Source organism: Mastigoproctus giganteus, chromosome 13 (genome assembly GCF_048544385.1).
Source record: "Mastigoproctus giganteus isolate SK-2022 chromosome 13, ASM4854438v1, whole genome shotgun sequence".
NCBI classification, from domain to species: Eukaryota; Metazoa; Arthropoda; class Arachnida; order Uropygi; family Thelyphonidae; genus Mastigoproctus; species Mastigoproctus giganteus.
The window spans coordinates 91130928-91154652 of NC_143587.1; the positions used below are offsets into that span (position 1 = coordinate 91130928).

At 37.3% G+C, this 23725-nt stretch overlaps 1 protein-coding gene across 1 annotated transcript in view; it reads right to left on the minus strand.

Annotated features, from left to right (window-relative positions):
- The window catches only part of LOC150076253 (coadhesin-like), a 270840-nt gene that overhangs the window by 94076 nt on the left and 153039 nt on the right, over positions 1-23725 (minus strand). Inside the window, exon 6 of the mRNA XM_090388126.1 lies at positions 14109-14297. Coding sequence (XP_090244252.1) covers positions 14109-14297 — 189 coding nt within the window. The remainder of the gene's footprint in view (positions 1-14108; positions 14298-23725) is intronic.

The following is a 23725-nucleotide window of genomic DNA, read 5'->3' on the forward strand; positions in this document are numbered from 1 at the left end:
TGATTAAAGATAATAGACCTTTTGTAGTTGAATGGGTGATAGCCGTTATTATTATTATTATTATTATTATTATTATTATTATTAGTCCTATGGTGCAAGGAAGCCTGAGGCTTATGCTGCACCAGCCAAAAAAAAAAAAAAAAAAAAAATTCCCAAGTTACACTGGGAAAGAGAGAGAGAGAGAAGTAGAAAGGAATCACCAAGAAAGAGAAGAATGATGATATCCAGCTGAGGACCCTGGGTTTGGTAAGCCCATACTCACCAGATGTGAGCCCCTGGGGTAAAATAATGCAGAAGCATACCATTGTTTGTTAGTTTACAATAGATGTTAAATTGGGTTTTATTCGTGTCCCAAGTAAGCATGAAATTTAGAAAATTTAATGACTTAGTGTCCATAATTTTCCTTTCAATGTAAAATTGACTCTAGGATGAATATTATTAAATGAATGCAAAATGTCTTGTAGCCGAGTCTACAGTGCTTAAGGTTATTAAATAATGTATCGTAGTTTTCTATCCCAAATTGTATTGCCTGTCTAAAAGGTTTTATAATACTATATACATGTTTTTTTTTTTTTTTTTCTTTTTTTGTTAGTTATTGGTGCATCGGCTTCTGTGGCTATAATGCACCTCCCAAAGTTTTTGCATTTTCCTCTGATCCAAGCCTGAGGCGGAATTCGAACCTGTGACCTTTGGGTTGCCAGGCAGGCACTTTACCCACCTGGCTAGCCCGGTTGGCCTATATACATGCGTGGCTAAGGATGAAAATGCTGAGTTTCTATAAGAAAGATATTTTACTTTCATTTAATAATATTCATCTTAGACTGAATTTTGCACTGGAAAGAGAAAATATGGATACTAAGTCATTAAATTTTCTAAATTTCACGCTTACTCGGGACACGAATAAAATCCTATTTAACATCTATTGTAAACCAACAAACACTGGTATGTTTCTGCATTATAACAACTATCATCCATTCACCTATAAAAGGTCTATTATCTTTAATCAGTTTCTCAATGCCTATATAATATTCAATAATGGAATCTCCTTTAGACTCAGAAATACATATATTAACCAGCAGATTCTTAAACAGGGGTTACCCCTTGCTACTATAAACCGAATTAGAGTACAAGCTAAGGATAGGATACAAAAAACTCCACCAACAAACAATAGTAAAAACCAAAAAATACTTTATTTATCTTCTATAGGTTAAACAGTGGCACAAGCAGCTTAAAAGATTTGGTAAAGATACCGAATTTAAGATTGTGGTCAGACCAATACAGAAATTACACACGACATTGAACAATTGCTCAGTCCTTTCCTCTTTTGTGACACAATGGGAATGGAAAAGAAATTAGCATGGTGCAGGCGAAGTTTTTATGACTCCAGCAAATAGAGAAGTTTTTCTTAAATTTTTACAATTTTATTGACTAAATTGGCATATTAATTTCTTTTCTAGAAGTAGCTTATATTTCTAGTTACAATACTTAGATTATTTTGAACTTAGATAGAGATTTTGTGAGTTATTACTTAGTATCACTAAAACTAGAGCTATTTGAAACTTGCTGCCATTATGTAGTATCAATATGGAATAGCATTACGTATATATGTTGAACTTGATAGCATAAGGCATAATGTAAAACTAGATATCATAATACATACCACTGTAGTAGGCATTTGTTAGCTTAGTATAGTACTGGCAATTAATCAATTAAACTTATAAATCCTTTTAATTTTTATTGTTAACTAAAAATTGTGAATTAAAAGTTTTAATTTTTATTGTTAAACTGTTGGTTCTACCACAGTACAGAATTTAAATACTGTCTCAGACCACCGTAGTCACCTTTACAAAAGTAAAAACCCTTCCCTTTAGCATTAGTAGAGGCATATGATGCAAGAAAGCAAGCTTATGCAGCATCAGCCAAAAAAAAAAAACAAAAAAAAAACCACTCCCATTTCACCCCTCCGTTCCTTCGAAATACCTGTCCAGCTGAGCCTTAAATTTATTTAGGCGATCAACTTCCACAACAAGGGATGGAAGTCTGTTCCACCAACCAACTACCTGCTGCATAAAGGCAATTTTCATCACATCTATCCTACATCTGTCTTCGCTCAATTTGAATTTATGCCCTCTCGGGTGATTATTCTGAGCAAGAGGAAGAATCCCATCAGAATTGAGCATGCTCAAACCATTCAAGGCTTTATACACCTCTATCAGATCACCTCGCTGGTGCCTAGTCTCCAGACACTGTAATTTGCAAAACTTAAGCTTTTCTTCGTAAGAGCAACACTTTGTTCCATTCACTAATCTTATTGCCCTTCTCAGCAGCTCTACATCATTTTTGAAATGAGGCCTCCAGACTTGTATACAGTACTAAAAGTGTGGCCTAACCGTTGCCTTATACAAGGGAATAATCACCTCCTTATCCCTACTAGAAAAATTCCTGTATATCATTGACAAGACACCATGAGTACTCTTGCAGCCTGTCTGCACTGCTTAGAAAACTTCATATCTGCCTAAACAATTACCCCCAGGTCCTTTTCATTCTCTACCACTGTCAGTGTAATACCACAGAGTTGATACGTTGCTCTGGGGTTACTGTTTCCCATATGTAGTACTTTACATTTGTCAATGTTAAACTTCATTTGCCACCTCTCAGCCCATCTGCTCAATCTTTCCAGATGCTGTTGCAGCAGCATAGCGACAGTAGTGTCTTTGACAACCCTGCCAACCTTTGTCTCGTCTGCAAACTTGGACATTAAGCTTGATATACGATCATCAATATTATTTATAAATACAGAAAACAACAATGGACCCAACACTGAACCCTGAGGGACTCCAATAATAACATTAGTCCACGATGAACAGTGTCCATTGATTACCACTCTGTCTTCTCCCCCTCGACCATCCCTTTATCCATAGCAGCAATTTGCCACCAACGCCACACTGCTCCAATTTGTGCAGCAGTCTTCCATGTGCAACAGTATCAAAGCCTTTCTAAGGTCCAAATATATAATATCAAAGTTATTCTCTGCATCCAGTTCTTTTGTAACTGCATCATAGTATCCAATCAAATTGGTCAGGCAAGAATTTCCCTTAACAAAACCATGCTGTGTCCGAGCTATAACTGAAGTCTTGTCTAGATGATCCTGAAGTGCTTCTTTAACCAGTGCCTCCATTAATTTTCCGGGAACAGAAGTTAAACTCACAGGTCTATAATTACTTGTGTCAGCCTTTGATCCTCCTTTGTGAATTGGGGTCACATTTCCACATCTCCAGTCTATGGGTACATCCCCTGAGTCCAAAGAAGCTCTCATAATTATGGCTAAGGATTTGCTTACTTCCTCTGCTGCTTCCTTTAATATAACTGGATAGATCCCATCCACCGAGGGGGGGCCTTTTTTTATGTTTATCCTCAACAATTTCTAATCCACTTTCCTCTCAGTTATTACAAAATCATCTAGCTCACTGCCAGACTTTACTTCACCTCTGGCATTCCTCTTCTTCAATAACTCCTCATGTATGAATATAGATGCAAAATACTCGTTTAGTTTGTTAGCCACCTGAGCATGATCATCAACTGTTGAAACACAAATATCCAGTGGACCAATCTGATTCATCCCTTTCCTTCTAGATTTTACAGAGGTAAAGAACTCTTTTCTGTTTTTCTTTACATCCTTTGCCAAAGATTTCTCATAATCTGCCTTTGCCTGCCTAATCTCCTTTGTGACTTGGTTACAGACCAGCTTATATCTATCATAGGCTTCCATGTCACCCATTAATTTATATGTAGTTTCCTTAGTTTCCAAGATAAGTTTTTTGAATGCTTCCCATTTTGAATTTGCTGTTGGTAACATCATCAGTTGGTCCCACTGTATAGAATTTGAATACTGTCTCAGACCATCATAGTCGCCTTTATGAAGGCAAAAACCCTTCCCTTTATCACTGATGGTAGTTACCTCATTGAGTAAATCCCACTTCAGCACACTGTGATCACTGCCACCAAGTGGTTCCTTTATCTGCAGATTAGTAATGCATGAAGAATCACTAATGATAATCAATACAAGAGTATTACTCCCTCTAGTTGCCTCCCAAACATGCTGATGTAGAAAACAATCATCCAATAAATCCACAAAAGCCTTGCTAGTGTGTGAGTGACCAACCCACAAATTCCAGTCAATATCTGGGAAATTAAAATCCCCCATCATAAGACTCTCTGAATTTCGGGCCCACTCTATTTCCCTGTATGGCTTTTTATTATACTCATCAGAGTCACTAGGCCTATAGCACACTCCTACTCTCAATTTTGATCTCCCAATGCTTATGTTAACACCAAACTGACTCGACACTGCACTGTCCAGCAATGTTGACTGGCTTCACTTCCTTGGATTTTATGTTTTTCTTAACTAATAGCATACCCCTCTTCCCTTCCTATCCTGTTTATCGTGTCTGTATACATTATACTCCTAAATTTCAGTTCTGCATTCCTTATATCTGTGTGACACCACGTCTCTGATATCCCAACAATATCTGCCTTTGATGTTCTGAGAAATACTTCAAATTCATCAAATTTATTTACCAAACTCCTAGCATTGGTGTACATGCAAGTATACATGCACCTATTCCTATTCTTAGCTACCCTAACACAACCCATGTGTTTACTTGTACAGCAATGACTCCCACAGTCTCTGAAATACCCTGCATCTTGTTTTCCAGGTTTAAATTTTTATCTCCCAATGAATGCTCATTCCAATAGGAGCAGTGCAAGAATCACTTTCACCTCTGCCAGTGACTACTGTTAATCTATTAGTCCTTGAATCCCCCCAAGCTAGCAGTTTTCCGACCCACCTAACACTGCCTTGATAGCATCAGCAAATATTCTTGCACCCTTTCTATTTAAGTGTATCCCATCCCTGTAGAAGCAGTCTTTCCTGGTAATAAGTACAGACCAGGCTGAAAAAAATTCTTACCCTTGAGTCTTGCACAATCTTTCCAGGACCGAATTGATCGACAAGGCTCTCATCATATACTCCCTCCTATCGTGTCTGGGCAGAATTGCAGACACTTTCAAATTCAACCCTAATTCATGGCTTTTTTTCAACAGTGACCTGTACTTGTTAAGTAATTCCGCCAGTCTCCTACTCATAATATCATTGGTATCTTTACCCTTGATGGTAGTTATCTCTCTTAGTAAATCCCACTTCAGCACACTGTGATCACTGCCACCTAGTGGTTTCTTTATCTGCAGATTCTTGATGCATGAAGAATCACTACTGATAACCAGATCAAGAATATTATCCCTCTAATTGCCTCCCAAACATGCTGCTGTAGAAAAGAATCATCCAATAAATCCACAAAAGCCTTGCTAGTGTGTGAGTGACCAACCCACAAATTCCAATCAATATCCAGGAAATTAAACCCCCCCTCATTATAAGACACTCTAATTTACTGTCGCACTCTATTTCTTTGCACAATTGCTCATTATACTCATCAGATTCATTAGGCAATAACACACACACATCTACTCTCATTTTTCCTTTCCCAGTGCTTATGTCACACAAAACAGATTCAACATTGCATTGTCCACCAACATCAATTGGCTGCACCTCCTTAGATTTTATGTGTTTCTTAACTAACAGCATAACCCCTCCTCCTCCCCTCCCCTCCTGCCCTGTCTATCCTTTCTGTACACATTGTACTCCCCAAATTCCAGTTCTGAACTTCTTACATCTGTGTGACACCATGTCTCTGATATTCCAACAATATCTGCCTTTGATGTCTTGACTAGCACTGCAAGCTCATCGAATTTATTAACTATATTCCTAGCATTGGTGTACATGCAAGTATACATGCACCTGTTTCTACTCTTAGTTACCCTAACACAGCCCATATATTAACTTGTTCCACTATGACTCCCAGCAGTGCTGAAAATTCCCATTGCCTTGCTTTTCAGGCTGCTGCCCAATTGCATTTCAATAGAAGTAGTGCAAGAATCACTTTTACCTCTGCCAGGCGGCTACTATTAATCTATTATTCAGTGTATCCTCCCAAGCTAGCAGTTTTCCAACCCACCTAACTCTGCCTCGATAGTATCAGCAAATATTCTTGTACCCTTTCTATTTAAGTGTATCCCATTCCTGTAGAAGCAGTCTCTCCTGTTGACAAGCACAGACCAGGCTGAGAAAAATTCTATCCCTTGAGCCTTGCACAATCTCTCCAGGGCTGAATTGATCAACAAGGCTCTCATCATATATTCCCTCCTATCGTGTCTGGGCACAATTGCAGACACTTTCAAATTCAACCCTATCTCATGGCTTTTTTTCAGCATTGTCTTGTACTTGTTAAGTAATTCTGCTGGTCTCCTACTCTTAATATTGTCAGTGCCAACATGTACAACAGTATCACCCTTGGTGACCTTAAAGAATGATATCTGCCCTACAACGTCAGATGTACCCTGGTCCTGTTCCATCTATCCTTTTTGCACAATATATTCCCCGTTTTCCTGACAATAGAGTTACCTACAACAACTAGTTCCATTGGGACCGGCGCATTCTGTCTTGGTGATGTTCAAGTGCAAGCTCTGGCATTGATGTGGGCAGCTGAGAGATTGATGGGCCCCCCAATTTAAATCCTTTGAGGGCACCCTGTCCTTCAAGCTCTCATATAAGCCCATAACAATGCTGAATTGGCGCCTGATTTCCTCGCACTCATTACATCACGCACACACACAAAGACATTCCCTTTGGCAATATCATGTCCCATTCCTGATTGTTCCACAAACATCAAACAAGCAGTGCATTTCAACAGACTGTGATTCAGAGGACAATCATCCCCCCCCCCTCAGTTCTCCCCTGAGCCACAGCACTTCCACTAGTTTGAGTCTTTTGCTTTGCTGCTCTTGTCTGAGTCATGATTTCTATTCAAGTTCAATAAAATTACAATAAAATATAACCCTAAATCTATATCCCAATGCAGTTATAACACTATATATATGTATTTTGGTATTGAATATTATCTCTGATTTACGTTATATGACTTTCTTATCCCCTGTCAACTTATATGTATCAATTTATAATGTTACGTTTGTAATAACTAGGTCGCTATATTTATTTAGTTGAAAAGGTACAATTCAATTGACAGTGAAATTTAATAAGATTAATAAATTTTACTGATTAATTGATATTACTATACTCTCTATCTAGTTTTCTGTTAAACCTTATGCTAGCACATGTATCTTTTAACAATGGCGGCAAGTTACGAACAGTTAATCTACGGACACAAGGTATTATTTACTTTCCAAATCGTGCTATCTAAATTCAAAATAAACCACGGAGCTTGACTAGGTCTATAAGCTACTTATAGAAAATAATTTAATCTAACAATTAAGTCAATAAAGTGGCTGAGTATAATTAAAAACTTTTCGTTCGTGGGAGCTGCAAAACCTGTCCACACATAGATTTGATACCCTTACAGATACTAAGTAATAACCTACAAAATCTCTGTCTAAATTCAATTTAAACTAAAGTATTGTTACTAGGAATATAAAGCAACTCTAAAAAATAAATTAATATTGCATTTTAAGTCAATAAAAAAGCAAAAACTTTTCTATTTGCTGGAAAAGCTGTAAAAACTTTGCCTGTTCACATGTATTCTCGCACTCACACCCACATGGAAGGCTACTGTAAAAATTGGAGCAGTGTGGCATTAAGGGCAAGTTGCTACAATGGATAAAAGAATGGTTGAGTGGAAGAAGACAGAGTGGTGATCAATGGGTACTGCTCTACGTGAACTAATATTATTTGTGGTGTCCTTCAGGGTTTGGTGTTGGGCCCATTGTTGTTTTGTATATTTATCAATGATATCGATGAAGATATATCAAGCTTAATGTCAAAGTTTGCAGATGATACAATGGTTGGCAGGGTTGTTAATGAGAGTATGCTGCTGCAACAGGATCTGGAAAGGTTGGGTAAATGGGCTGAGAAGTGGCAACTGAAGTTTAACTTTGACAAATGCAAAGTACTGCATAATTGTGCAGTCAAATATGAAGTTTTGTGAGTAGTGCAGACAGGCTGCCAGAGTAGGTCAATGATATACAGGAATTTTGCGAGCAGGGATAAGGAGGTGATTATCCCCTTCTATAAGGTAATGGTCAGACCATACCTTGAGTACTGCGTACAGGTCTGGAAGCCTCATTTTAGGAAGGATGTAGAGTTGCTAGAATGAGAAGAGAGAAGGGCAACAAGACTGGTGAAGGGAACAAAGAGGGTGCTCTTATGAAGAAAGGCTGAAGTTCTGCAAATTGCAGCTTCTGGAGACTAGGCACCTGTGAGGCGATCTGATTGAGGTGATAAGGCCTTGAATGGATTGAGCAGGCTCAATGCTGATGGGATTCTTCCTCTTGCTGAGATTACAAAATGAGGGGGCATAGATTCAAACTGAAGAAAGACAGTTGCAGAATAGATGTGTGGAAGTTTGCCTTTAGCCAGCAGGTAGTTGATTGTTGGAACAAACTTCCATTTGTAGTTGTGGAAGTTCATAGCTTAAATAAATTGAAGGCAGAACTAGACAAACATTTGGAATGAATGGATCAGTGAAATGGGAAGGGGTTTTATTTTTTTTTATGTTTTTGGCTGATGCTGTATAAGCTTGCTTTCTTGCATAATGTGCCTCTACTAATGCTAATTTGTTAAAATTTATGCAAAAAATGTTGATAAATTCTTTGAAAGAAGAATTAGTGCAGCATAATTGTTATAGGGTTGTATCATTTCAAGTAAATAAAATTTTAATTCACTGAATCGTTAGCTAGTCTCAAAGAAATATAACTGCTTCCCAATACTGAGATTGCATTAAGAATATATTTATGTTTGCCCATCTCTAATGCAGGAAGGGGATCGTTTTCAAAGCTGAAATTAATAAATAATTGCACAAGTTAACAAGTATTTTTCATCAGAAAAAAATACATATATGCACTAAATAAATCTTTGGACATTAATTCCAGTTATTTTCAATTTTTCTCTACCTCATCTAGTTTTTTTTTTACCAATTATATTAACATGATGAGACTGATTATATCACTCACATATCTATCATCCAACCTACATGAATATAATTATTATTTGTTTATTTATTTTTGTTTATATATTCATATTTATGTAATTGTTTGGATATATCTATATCCTCATTTCATAAATTAATTATTTTATTATTAGCCATATGGTGCAAGGAAGCCTGAAGCTTATGCTGCACAAGTCAAAAAAATTTCTCAGTTACCCAGAGAGAGAGAGAGAGAGAGAGATCATCAAGAAGGAGAAGAATGATGATATACAGCTCAGGATGCTGGGTGTGCCAAGCCCATACTCACCAGATGTGAGCCCCTGGGGTTATAGATTGTTTCAGGTAAGATCCAGCGAATTACTGAAACACATTCATTGTCATGCCTCAAAAGTGTAAAAATATCCACAACAAATTCTGCTATGTGTGCAGTTCTTTCTAACTAAATCACAGTGGCATACCATCAGAACAGATATTTTTAAAATTTACCAGTTATCCTTTGACTGTTCTCTAGGTGAGCAGAATGAGGCATGGGCACCACATGTTATTTGTACCACTTGTTCAAATGGATTATGTGACTGGTCAAATGAAAGTAAAATATTACGAAGGAATCCAGAAGACAATAATGATTGTTACTTTTGTAATGTGAATAGAAATGGATTATCAGTGAACAATATATTCTCAAGTTAACTAAGCACAAGATTGTTATTCAAACTTGATTCGGCAATGGGATTACATTGTCAGTATGTCGATTCTGGTCATTCCACAGCATGGACTAGATTCTTTAGAAGATGAAGTGGAATGCAATGAAGGTGCAATTGGCTCAAATCAGTTAGCTTCTGCAGGACGAAAGCTATGAAAAATGTCTTTATATATTAGAAATAAAAACATATCAGGCTTTCAAATAGCAATTTTGAAAACTTTTTGAATAGTCACAGGTCTCCTCCACACAAAGATGGAGTTTGGAAACTTTGCTCAGTGCATATAAATAAGTGGGATGTTGTATGTTGCTGAAACTTCATTTTGTGCATTTGCATTTAGACTTCCTTTCCCTTAACTGATGAGCAGGGGGAGTAATTCCATCAAGACATTAAGTAAATGGAAAACTGCACCAAGGTTTCTGGAATGAACTTATATTGACAGACTACTGCGGGGGGGGGGGGGGTCACATCAATTTGGTGTAAGACAATTTGTCATATGCCAGCTTGGCATAATTTGTTTAGGGCAATAACCTCAGGTTATGAAGAAGGTAACTAACGTATAGGTTTACGCTATAGCATCATGTTTATAGTAGCCAATTACTAAGTAGTAGTTGTTACAAATTGGCATCATTTAAGTGTAACTCATATTGCGAATGCCTGCACAACGAGTTGTCATGATATTGCACTACCTAAAATAGGTAACACTTCACCAATGGGGAAGACTACTGTTACTTATTCTCGGCTGATACCACCACCCAGATGGCACCGTTTCAGAGCTTATTTGGTTCTTCATCAGTGGGTGGGCAGGTACCCTGGTGTTGCAATGATGACAACCCTAGTTGTGAAGTATAACTCCACAAATGAGAGAGACCTGATGGTGTGCAGTAATTGAGAATTATATAATTTGTTTAGAGCAATAGCCTCAGGTTATAAAGTTAACTAACGTATAGGTTTGTGGTATAGCATCATGTTTATAGTAGCCAACTACTAAGTAATAGTTGTTACAAATTGGCATCATTTAAGTATATCTCATATTGCGAATCCCTTCACAACAAGTTGCCATGATATTGCACTACCTCAAATAAGTAATGCTTCACCAATGGAAAAGACTATTGTTACTTATTCTCGGGCCATCAGACATCTCTCATATTGTGAAGTTTTACTTCGCAGCTGGGTTGTCATTATTGTAACACCAGAGTACATGCTCACCCACTGGTGAAGAGCCAATAAGCTCCAAAACGGTGCCATCTGAGTGGTGGTATCTGCCGAGAATAAGTAACAGTAGTCTTCCCCATTGGTGAAGTGGGGTAGACTACTAGTGCAATATCATGACAACTCGTTGTGAAGGCATTCACAATATGAGTTATACTTAAATGATGACAATTTGTAACACCTACTACTTAGTAGCAGGCAGGCGCCTCCGTAGCCAGGTGGGCAGGAGCAGCAGTTCGTAGCACACGCTTCTTGATTAAACTGGGGTTCGAGCCTGTGACCACCAAATACAGAGGATGCGGAAAGGTCAGGGAATGACCACCACATATTCCCGAAGCTATATGGCCTTAGTTGCTAATGCTCCTAAAAAAAAAACGAATAACAACAACAACAACAACAACTTAGTAGTTGGCTACTATAAACATGATGCTATAGCATAAACCTATATGGCAGCATGGCATGACAATTTTTGTATATGACATTTCACTGTATATGACACGCTAGTGAAATTAAAATTGGTGGCTATGACAATTCAGTATATGACAGTGTATTACATAGAGACCACAAATTAAGAAAATCAATGAAGTAAAAAGTTTCAGAAATCAAGAGAAGGTTTGGTTACTCAGAAAGGAGGAATGCAGAAATACAGAAAATAATAGAAAAAAGTAAACAACAGATTTTTTTTATTAATTTATTTTGTGGAAAGTATTCAAGCCAATCCTATTTGTAGGCAGGTTCATTAAAAGGTTTGTATGCATCTATTGTCTTCAGCATGACTCTCTGTCCATGTTATAACAACTTTACAATATGGAAGGACAGTCGTGCTGCTGATAACAGGCACATAACTGAACCAATCCATGCTGCTATACTAGCAGCATGGATTGGGTGAAGGTTGGAAAGCCAGAAGAAAATTACGGGCACAGAAACCAGATGAAGGGAAAAGAAGTATCATTATTATTATTATTAAAATTATTAAAAGAAATAGTGTTATTAAAAGTAAAACATCATTTAATATAATATTAATTATATAATTAATTTCTTATATTATAATAATGAAATATGTAATTAATATTAATTAATGAGTTGAAGTTATAATTAATATGGTTAGCCTATGCAATATGTATGAAAAAAAGAAATAATAATTGCTGGATTTCTATCAGACCAATTTTTAATGAAATTTGGAAAAGGTTGATAAATCATTCTAAAAGAGTCCAAATGTAAAATTTCATGAAAATCCATCCACTGTGAATTGAATTATTACATGCAAATGGAGAGGCATAATATAACTGCTGTATTCCTATTAGTTAAATTTTAATGATATGTAGAAAGGTTTAATAGATCTTCCTAAAAGAACCAAATATAAAATTTTATAAAGATCCATCCATCCACTATGAGTTCAGTTGTCACATGCAGATGGATGGACATAACTTGATTTTTTTTTTTTTTTTGATTTGGTAGTTGTTGGCGCATCGGCTTCTGTGGCCATATTGCACCTCCGAAGGTTTTTGCAGTACTTTGATCCAAGCCCGAGGCGGGAATCGAACCCGCGACCTTTGGGTTGCCGGGCAGGTACTTTACCCACTCGGCTAGCCCGGTCGGCGATGGACATAACAAAGACAATAGGAGTGTTATACATATATGCTAAAGTACCTAAAAATGAAGACGGTTAGTGCACTCTATCAATAATACGAATCTTACCCTGATCTATTTACAGCGTGGCACATTAAAAGTTTGCACGTTTGGCCTTGCTTTGTCATACACTGAATTCTGACACAGAATTTACCAAATCATCATATTCACCAAATTGTCTTAGTCATCTGTTGTTTTTCACCAAATTGTCACATGCAGTGAAATGTCATGCACAAAATCGTCTCATACACCAAATTGTCTTGTACACTTAAAATTGTCATGCACCAAACTGTCTTATACACTTAAAATCATACACCAAACTGTTTTGTACACTTAAAACGGTCATACACAAAATTGTCTTGTACACCAAATTGTTGCATACACTTAAAACTGTCATTCACCAAACTGTCACATACAGAGAATTGTCATGTGGCATGCTTTCATAGAACAAATTGTCCTACACCAAATTGACATGGACCTTGCTGCTTGATGTTGTACAGCAACATCCTGGACAAAATGTACCAAAGGATGCACATTTTTAAATTGTACACACAATGTTTTGTATCCACACAACATTTTTAAACAGCACATATCTTTTTCACAATTTGCACACTGTATCATTTTAATTATGTGCATAAAGTGTATTGGGTTTAAACTATAAAAGTGAATAAAAATGCAATTGCGACCAGCCTCGTGTTTTTTTTATGAAATCATCTAAGATACAGCAGCTGTATAATGAAAACTTCAATAATAAAGTAACAATATTTAGTGCTATTTTTAATTTGGTGACACTTATGGAGTTTCTGAGTCAAGAAAACATGTACAGCACTTTCTGTGTACTCTAAACATAGCATAAATAGTATTTGTAAACATTATGTAAAATGTTTGGCAATAAATTGAATATTCTATGTCTAGTACCACTGCAGAGAGACTTTTCAGTCACCCTGTATTTGAAAATTTATATGTAGATGAAATAATTGATCAGTTTGCAGAAACTAGATAATATCAATTCATGTATTAAAATGTCAGTGTCTCTTTAAACAGCAATTATAAATGGTGATTCAGAATTGCATATCATAAATTCTATAATGAGTTCCTGGCAAACAGAAAGGGTTAAAAATGTTCTTAGTTTTCTTGAAATTGGCTTAGTTTTTAAAAAAGACAATGAAATGTGGAAATTAAAGTTTTATGACTAGTTTCAGAGAAATATATGCAAAATTACAAAGTATGTCAGAGTGCAATACATAATACGATTGACATGGATTCAGAAAATAAAATTCAGATCAATTTGACAGGCATTAATACTAGTTAAAGTAATTGCAAACTAATGCCTCCCATTCACAAGAATATTCTACTATTTGAATATAGATTATGATTTAAAGACATTAACAGAACATTTCCACTGAATAATGCTTTTGAACAAGCACAGTATTATTTCTCATTTTATACCTTAGCATTATTTATTAACAAAAACTGCAAAATACATGTTCTGATTTGGAAAAAATAAATTACTTACTTGGACAGTTTATTGGATCAAAGCACATAAATGCATTAATAAAAGCTCCTTGACACATCTTTCCTCCATGTTTTGGATTAGGATTATCACAAGCTCGAAGCCTATACTGGTAGCCAGAGCCATTGCTAAGAGAGCATTCTGAGGAAAAGCATTCTCCCCATTCACTCCAGGCAGACCAGGAACCATGTACTATAATAAAATTAAATTAATTGGAATAGCCAAGTAATATAATTATTTTTTTCTAAACATTAGAAATAACCAATAAATATTGTTTTTCTAATGTATGTGTTTTGAAATTTTTAAATATTAAATATTAATTCTTGAATATTATATAGCAATGAATATTTTTAAGATGTGAGTTCATATTTGTTCTAAATTTAAATGAAAACAATGGCATTATTAATATAAGTTATTATCACTAGCATTTGTCACATAAGTCATGAGTTTTTTCATCTTTCTTTATCTTAAATAAATATGAGTTAAATAACTTCAAAATATGGGGTAATTCAAAAGTCTCCATACATAGAGAATAATGTTTCTTTTTTTTTAGGTACCCTTCTAAAATGCCTCTGTCTAAAAAAGAGCATATAAAAATCATTCTCATGGCCGGATCAGGAAGATGTCTGGCCATGAGAATGATTTTTATATGCTCTTCTTTAAACATAAAAGTCGCAATGGAATTTAACAGGAGACATGGCAAGCACATCACACATGACACTGTTGCCAAACTTACTGAGAAATTCAGAAAGACTGGAAGTGTCCTGACCAAAGAGAAATGGTCATCCACGAACATACACCAATGAAGGCACAACCGACAAGTGCTGGCACTGTTTGCAAAGAGTCCCCAAAAAAAGCACGCAATGGTTGTTTGCAGAAAGTAGTGTCAGCCAATCGAGTGTCATCCGCATCACGAAAAATCACAAATGGCATTCATACAAAATGCAAATGTTGCAGCATCTTAGTGAAGATGACCCGGATAGGCAGATGGAATTTTGTGAATGGGCAGTAAACAAATTGTATGGTGCGCAAACTTCTCATCTGGGATCTTGTTTACTGATGAAGCCAATTTTTACATTAATGGAGAAGTTAATTGCCAAAACCTACGTTATTGTAGTGATACCAATCTGCACTGGATGAGTCCCAAGATGCAAGGTGTGGGAAAACTGATGGTGTGGTGCAGGATATGGGGAAACAAAATTGTCGGACCTGTTTTCTTTGACACAAATCTGAACGCTGAAATGTACCTAAACATGCTGCAAGATGGGGCACCATCCCATTATGGTATCTGCATGCGCTGATGGTTGGATCAGCAGTTTTTGGGCTTCTGGATTGGTCACCGTGGTTCCATGGATGGCCTCCAAGGTCCCTAGAACTCAGCCCATGCAATTTTTACTTGTGGGGGCACTTGAAGGTCATGGTGTACCAGGAAAAGATACAAAACATGAATCACCTAAAGGAATGCATTTGAAATGCAATTAAGTGCATAATACCAGATGTGTTAATGAGAGTTCAACATGAGTGGGAGAGACACATCCATATGTGTTTTCAAAGGAATGGCAACCATGTAGAGCATGTTTTGTGAATAAAGTGACAGTTTGTTAAAAAAGTGACCATTTTCCCTAAGTATGGAGACTTTTGAATCACTCTGTAGTTATCTCGAATCTGACAGTGATTCTTATATACACTGATGAGCCGAAACATTATGACCAGCGAGTTGTTATGCAAATCGAAGCAACTGCAGATGAACTACGATGCATACACAGGTCGGGACACAGTATAAAAAACACCTGATACTGAGCTCCGTTAATCAGTGTTACTCTTGTTCTTCAGATGGGAAAGGCAGCAGACTTAAGCGAGTTTGACAAAGGCCAAAATGTAATGGCCAGATGACTGGGTCAGAGCATATCCGAAATGGCACAGCTGGTGGGATGCTCACAGTCAGCCATGGTTAGTACCTACCGAAATTGGTCCGAGGAGGGGGAACCCTCAATGCTCGAGGTGAGTGAAGGCTCTCTCGGATGGTACGTGGCAACAGAAGGGCGACTGTGGCACAACTCGCCAGTAACTGGAATGCTGGTGATGGGAGTAATGTGTCACAACACACAGTACATTGAACCCTGCTGAAAATGGGGCTGCGTAGCGGCAGGCCACTCTGAGTGCCATGCTAACCACAGTTCACCAGCAACGTGTCTACAATGGGTGCGCGAGCAATGAAACTGGACCTTAACTGATTGGAAGAAGGTCATCTGGTCTGATGAATCACGTTTCCTGTTGCACGTTTCCATCTGGTCTGATGAATCACGTTTCCCAGGTAAATGACACACATACCCGGATGAATGGCCGGTTACGTGTGTCATTTACCTGGGGAGGGGAAGTGATGGCGCCTGGATGCACTGTGAGACGAAAACAAGCCAGTGGTGGAGGCATCATACTTTGGGCAGTGTTCTGCTGGGATACCCTGGGTCCAGTCATCCATGTGCCAGGCACTCTGACGTCTACCACCTACCTAAACATCATTGCTGACCAGGTAACCCTTTCATGGCAATGGTCTTCTCCTCTGGCGGTGCCGTCTTTCAGCAGGATAATGCACCATGTCACACCGCCTAGATTGTTCGAGACTGGTTTGCGGAACATGAGGAAGACTTCCAGGTATTGCCCTGGCCTCCAAATTCCCCAGACATCAATACCATCAAGCATCTGTGATTTGTGTTATGGTGTTAGCATATAGATGTGTAGAAAAAATCCTGATTATCACTGAAACCAGTACAGTGACCACCTACTTTGATAAAGCCATTTCTAGGGGAACAGCCAGTGCTAAGTTAACCAGGATGAATGAATAATTTCTATGCCCATTAACATCTGTAATGATAGACTGAGATATTAACCCTGCAGCTGTGACACTATGCCCGCGAGGTATAACTCGAAAATAATAAGTACACATTAATTATTAGCTGAAAATTAAAATCTGTGATTTTCTGAACCTTCTTAAATATAGACATATTTTTACATGGTATAGTTTTGAAATTTTATTTATCATTTTCACAGAGTTATAGCATGATTGCACCCAATAGGTATAATCGTGCTATAATGAGTTAAACATTGAACAAAAATTTTTGATCAATGTTTAACTCATAGTAACTCTAGCATGGAAAACTGGCTGCTACCGATGCTACAAAGCTTAGAATTATGTACTGTTTGTTTCTACTTATTCAACTAGTTCAACTTATTTATAAAACTCTCCCATCAGCCTAATAGTTATTAATGGTTTTTCATGTTTGTAAACTACACATTTTTGCAAAAATTCATTTGAAATATACATTGTTATTTTTGAATAATAAACACAAAAAATGATAAGCACTTGGGATAGAGAGTTAATGACGTGTAATTATTAAATTTTACTCACTTCGTGGCATGCCAAATTTTAAATAAATTTTCAAAAAATTTTAAAATGAAGTGAATAAATAGCATCTAATATATGCATATTTTAAAAACTTTTTTTCAAAATAGTTTATACATATAATAAACACTATTTATACATATAATTGGCAGAAATATATGCACATGAACACATTTTAAATTTCATACATTTAATTGGTTTTTTAAACTGGAAAATGGAAGACACTAATAATTTCATCTTTATATTTTAGGCCTATCACGGGTTTTTAAAAATTTTTGACAGAATTAATTTTTTTTGTTTTTTTGAAAATAAAAGGTATAAATAAAAAACAGCATTTTTTAAATATTTAATTTTTTTATTAAAAATAAAATATCCATACAGTAAGTATTGCAATCCATTAAGAAAAGATAATAAATTGGCATACTGCAGCAGAATTCAAATAATCCATAAACCTTTTCCAGAAATAAAAAAAAAAAACAAAAGTTTACTATTATCAGGCATAGTGCCACCATGTTGTAACAATTAGGGTGCCACAACTGCAGAGTTAATGGGCACACAGAAATTATTCATTCATGCCAATTAATTTAGCACTGACTGTTTCAGTAGTGCAGAAAACTCTTGTGAGACCCCAGTGCAAAATTTTATTGTTGGACTTTGGTAGGCTAACAAAATTTTTTGTTAGCCTACCAAAGGAAACTTTGTTACTCCCCCTCTAGTCTAGTCTTGAAGAATACTTTTCAACTTCGTACTCCAGGTAAGCCACAATGAATTTCAAAATGTGATTATGGGGAACACTTAACTTAGATGAATTTGAGTCACTGAAGAAACAGTGGTTGCCCTAGAAACAAATAAAAATGGGGATTCATAGAGACTGCCAGGTGATGTACCACTGATTCAGGTGCCACAGCAGAATAATCAAGTGCATATTATTATTATTATTATTAATAGCCATATGGTGCAAGGAAGCCTGAGGTTTATGCTGCACCAGCCAAAAAAAATTTCTGAGGAGTTACCCTGTGTGTGTGTGTGTGTGTGTGTGTGTGTGTGTGTGTGTGTGTGTGTGTGTGTGTGTGTGAGAGAGAGAGAGAGAGAGAGAGAGAGAGAGAGAGAGAGAGAGAGAGAGAGAGAGAGAGAGGGAGAGAGAGAGAGAGAAGTAGAAGGAAATCACCAAGAAAGAGAAGAATGATGATATCCAGCTGAAGACCACTGGGTGTGCCAAGCCCATACTCACCAGATGTGAGCCCCTGGGGTGATTCAACAGGATTTAGTTTTTAATGGGACTCCATTGTCAAGGAAATTAGTAACAATTTTTGTAATAAGGATAGGTGGACTATAACCAGGGTGTTTTTGGCAGTAATTATCAAAGCAAGAAATTATCAGATTTTAAATCAAAAGCAAGAAATTATCAGATTTTAAATCAAAAGCAAGAAATTATCAGATTTTAAAGGGTGTAAAGAAAGAATTATTATTCATGTGGAGGCTAATGATATTAATTACACACAAATTGACAAATGGTTGAATAAATATAGGACTATGAAAAAATACCACGAATTAGGTCAGAATGCTTATGTGTCTGCAATTCCAGGCATGGCAGAAGGGACTAAAGGCTGAAAGCCATGCAGTTTAAAATTAAAAAATTATAAAAGAATTATTATTCATGTGGAGGCTAATGATACTAATTACACACAAATTGACAATTGGTTGAATAAATATAGGACTATATTTATTAGGAATATAGTCCTATTAGAAATATAGTCGAGGCAGTGTTAGGTGGGTCGGAAAACTGCTAGATTGGGGAGATACAAGGACTGATAGATTAACAGTAGCCACTGGCAGAGGTGAAAGTGATTCTTGCACTGCTTCTATTGGAATGAACCGCAGCCTGGAAAATAAGATGCAGGATATTTCAGAGACTGCTGGGAATCATTGGGGTACAAATAAACACATAAGTTGTGTTAGGGTAGCTAAGAAAAAGAACAGGAGCATGTATACTTGCGTGTACACCAATGCTAGGAGTTTAGTAAATAAATTTGATGAATTTGAGGTATTGCTCAAAACATCAAAGGCAGATATTGTGGGGATTTCAGAGATGTGGTGTCACACAGATATAAGGAATGCAGAACTGGAATTTGGGGAGTACAATGTCTACAGAAAGGATAGACAGGATAGGAAGGGAGGAGGGGTTATGCTATTAGTTAAGAAATACATAAAATCCAAGGAAGTGAAGCCAGTCGACATTGCTGGACAGTGCAGTGTCGAGTCAGTTTGGTGTGACAAGCATTGGGAGATCAAAATTGAGAGTAGGAGTGTGCTAGAGGCCTAATGACTCTGATGAGTATAATAAGAAACTGTACGGGGAAATAGAGTGGGCCAGTAAATCAGAGAGTCTTATAATGGGGGGATTTTAATTTCCCAGATATTGACTGGAATTTGGGGGCTGGTCACTCACACACTAGCAAGGCTTTTGTGGATTTATTGGATGATTGTTTTCTAATCAGCATGTTCAGGAGGCAACTAGAGGGAGTAATACTCTTGATTTGATTATCAGTAGTGATTCTTCATGCATTAAGAATCTGCAGGTAAATGAACCACTAGGTGGCAGTGATCACAGTGTGCTGAAGTGGGATTTACTCAAAGAGGTAACTACCATTAGGGGAAAAGAGAAGAGTTATTGCTTTTGTAAAGGCGACTACAATGGACTGAGACAGTATTTAAATTCTATACAGTGGGACCAACTGATGATGTTACCAACAGCAAATTCAAAATGGGAAGCATTCAAAGAACTTATCTTGGAAGCTACTAGGCTTTACATACCAACTAAGAAATATTGTTCAAGGTTTAGGCCTAGGTGGATGTCAGATGAACTAATGAGACATATGGCAGAGAAGAAAAATGCATGGGATATATACAAATTAACACGTGACACAGTAGCCTATGATAGATACAAGTTGATCTGTAACCAAGTTACAAAGGAGGTTAGGCAGGCGAAGGCAGATTACGAGAAATCTTTGGCAAGGGATGCAAAGAAAAACAGCAAAGAATTCTTTACTTATGTAAACTCTAGAAGGAAGGGGATGAATCAGATTGGTCCACTTGGTATTGATGGGTCAACTGTTGATGATCCTGCTCAGGTAGCTAACAAAGTGAATGAATATTTTGCGCGACATTCACACATGAGGAGTTATTCAGCGAGGGGAATGCCAGAGGTGTATTCAACTCTGGCAGTAAGCTAGAGAATCTTGTAATAACTGAGAGTAAAGTGGAGGAGAAATTGTTGAAGATAAATACAAGAAAGGCACCTGGGGTGGATGGGATCTATCCAGTTATATTAAAGGAAGCAGCAAAGGAAGTAAGCAAACCTTTAGCCATAATTATGAGAGCTTCCTTGGACTCAGGGGAAGTACCCATGGACTGGAGATGTGAAAATGTGACCCCAATTCACAAAGGAGGATCAAAGGGCGACACAAGTAATTATAGACCTGTTAGTTTAACTTCTGTTATTGGAAAATTAATGGAGGCACTGGTTAAAGAAGCACTGCAGGATCATCTAGACAAGACTTCAGTTATGGCTCAGACACAGCATGGTTTTGTTAAGGGGAAGTCTTGCCTGACCAATTTGATTGGATACTATGATGCAGTCACAAAAGAACTGGATACAGCAAATAACTTTGATATTATATACTTGGATCTTAGAAAGGCTTTTGATACTGTTACACATGGAAGACTGCTGCACAAATTGGAGCAGTGTGGCATTGGAGGCAAATTGCTGCTATGGATAAAGGGGTGGTTGAGGGGGAGAAGACAGAGAGTGGTAATCAATGGACACTGCTCATCGTGGACTAATGTTATTAGTGGAGTCCCTCAGGGTTCAGTATTGGGTCCATTATTGTTTTCTGTATTTATAAATGATATTGATGATGGTATATCAAGCTTAATGTCCAAGTTTGCAGATGATACAAAGGTTGGCAGGGTTGTCAAGAACACTACTGACACTATGCTACTGCAACAGGATCTGGAAAGGTTGAGCAGATGGGCTGAGAGGTGGCAAATGAAGTTTAACATTGACAAATGTAAAGTACTACATATGGGAAACAGCAACCCCAAAGCTACGTATCAACTCTGTGGTACTACACTGACAGTGGTAGAGAATGAAAGGGACCTGGGGGGGTGGTTGTGCAGGCAAATATGAAGTTTACTGAGCAGTGCAGAAGGGCTGCAAGAGTAGCTCATGGTGTATTGTCGATGATATATAGGAATTTTTCTAGCAGGGATAAGGGGGTGATTATTCCATTGTATAAGGCATTGGTCAGACCACACCTAGAGTACTGTATACAGGTCTGGAGGCCTCATTTCAAGAAGGATGTAGAGATGCTGGAACGAGTACAGAGAAGGGCAACAAGATTAGTGAATGGAACAAAGGGGTGCTCTTACGAAGAAAGGCTTACGTTTTGCAAATTACAGTGTCTGGAGACTAGGCACCGGCGAGGTGATCTGATAGAGGTGTATAAAGCCTTGAATGGTTTGAGCATGCTCAATGCTGATGGGAACCTTCCTCTTGCTCAGAATAATCACCTGAGAGGGCATAAATTAAAATTGAGGAAAGACAGATGTAGGATAGACGTGAGGAAATTTGCCTTTAGCCAGCGGGTGGTTGGTTGATGGAATAGACTTCCATCCCTTGTCGTGGAAGTTGATAGCCTAAATAAGTTTAAGGCTCAGCTGGACAGTTTCGAACGAATAGAGGGGTGAAGTGGAAGTGGTTATTTTTTATTTATTTATTTATTTTATTTTATTTTTTTTTTTTTTGGCTGATGCTGCATAAGCTTTCTTTCTTGCATCAAATGCCTCTACTAATGCTAATGCTAATGCTAATTTTCCTCTTATTGATTGGAGAAAGAGGGAAGGAAGTTCACCTTGGGGGACAAAATTTTTAAATAAACTAGATGATCATTATTTTTATCACCCTATTAAAGAAAATACTAGGGGTAAAAATATTCTAGACTCAATCATTACTCATGAACCAGATGGCATTATTAAATTAAATTTACTGTTTATACTCTTGGACGACCAAACAGTCAAATGAGTTCACAAGACAGAGAGAATACAAGAAACAGCACCATATTCAGCAGTCACGGGGTTGAACCCCGGTCACTCAAGGTACGTGTACTTATGCACAGGTGCGCCTTACCACTCAACTACTAGGGTTCAGAGTACAGGAAATATTAACAGAAAATGATCCTACAATCCTTATATGGATGATGAAAAAAGAAATTGCAGTTGTTAAAGATAGTAAAGACATGGGACTGCAGCAGATTAAGATGCTACATGGCCTTCATTAACTAGGTAGATAGCAGAGGGAAAGTGAATACATCACTACATTACAATTATGGAATATCTTAAAAGCAATAGTCACAGAAGCCATGAATGTATATTTACTTAAAGATATAATTACCATCAGGGGTAAAGGGAAGGATTTTTGCTTCCGTAAAGGTGACTAGAGTGGTCTCAGACAGTTTTTAAATTCTGTACAGTGGGACAAACTGATGATGTTACCAACAGCAAATTCTAAGTGGGAAGCATTCAAGGAATTAATTGTGGAAGCTAATATGCTTTTAATACCGATTAAGAAATATTGTTCAAGGTTTAGGCCTAAATGGAGGAGAAATTATTGAAGTTAAACTTAAGGCACTTGGGGTTGATGGGATCTATCCAGTTATATTAAAGGAGGTGACAAAAAAACTAAGCAAACCCTCAGAGGAAGTCCCCACAGACTGAAGATGTGCAAATGTATCCCCAGTTCACAAGGGGGGGATCTAAGGGTGACATGAGTAATTACAGACCACTTAGTTTAACTTCTGTTCCGGGTAAAATAATGGAGTCACTGGTTAAAGATGCACTGCAGAATCATCTAGACAAAGACTGCAGCAATAATTCAGACACAGCACGGATTTGTTAAGGGAAAGTCTTGTCTGACAAATTTAATTAGATACTATGATGTAGTTACAAAGGAATTGGATGCAAAAAATCATTTTGATATCATATACTTGGATTTCAGTAAAGCTTTTGACACTGTTGCGCATGGAAGATTACTGTACAAATTGGATAAGTCGCTACAATGGATAAAAGGGTGGTTGAGTGGCAGAGGACAGAGAGTAATAATCAATGGACGCTGCTCTTCGTGGACTAATGTTATTAGTGGAGTCCCACAGGGTTCAGCGTT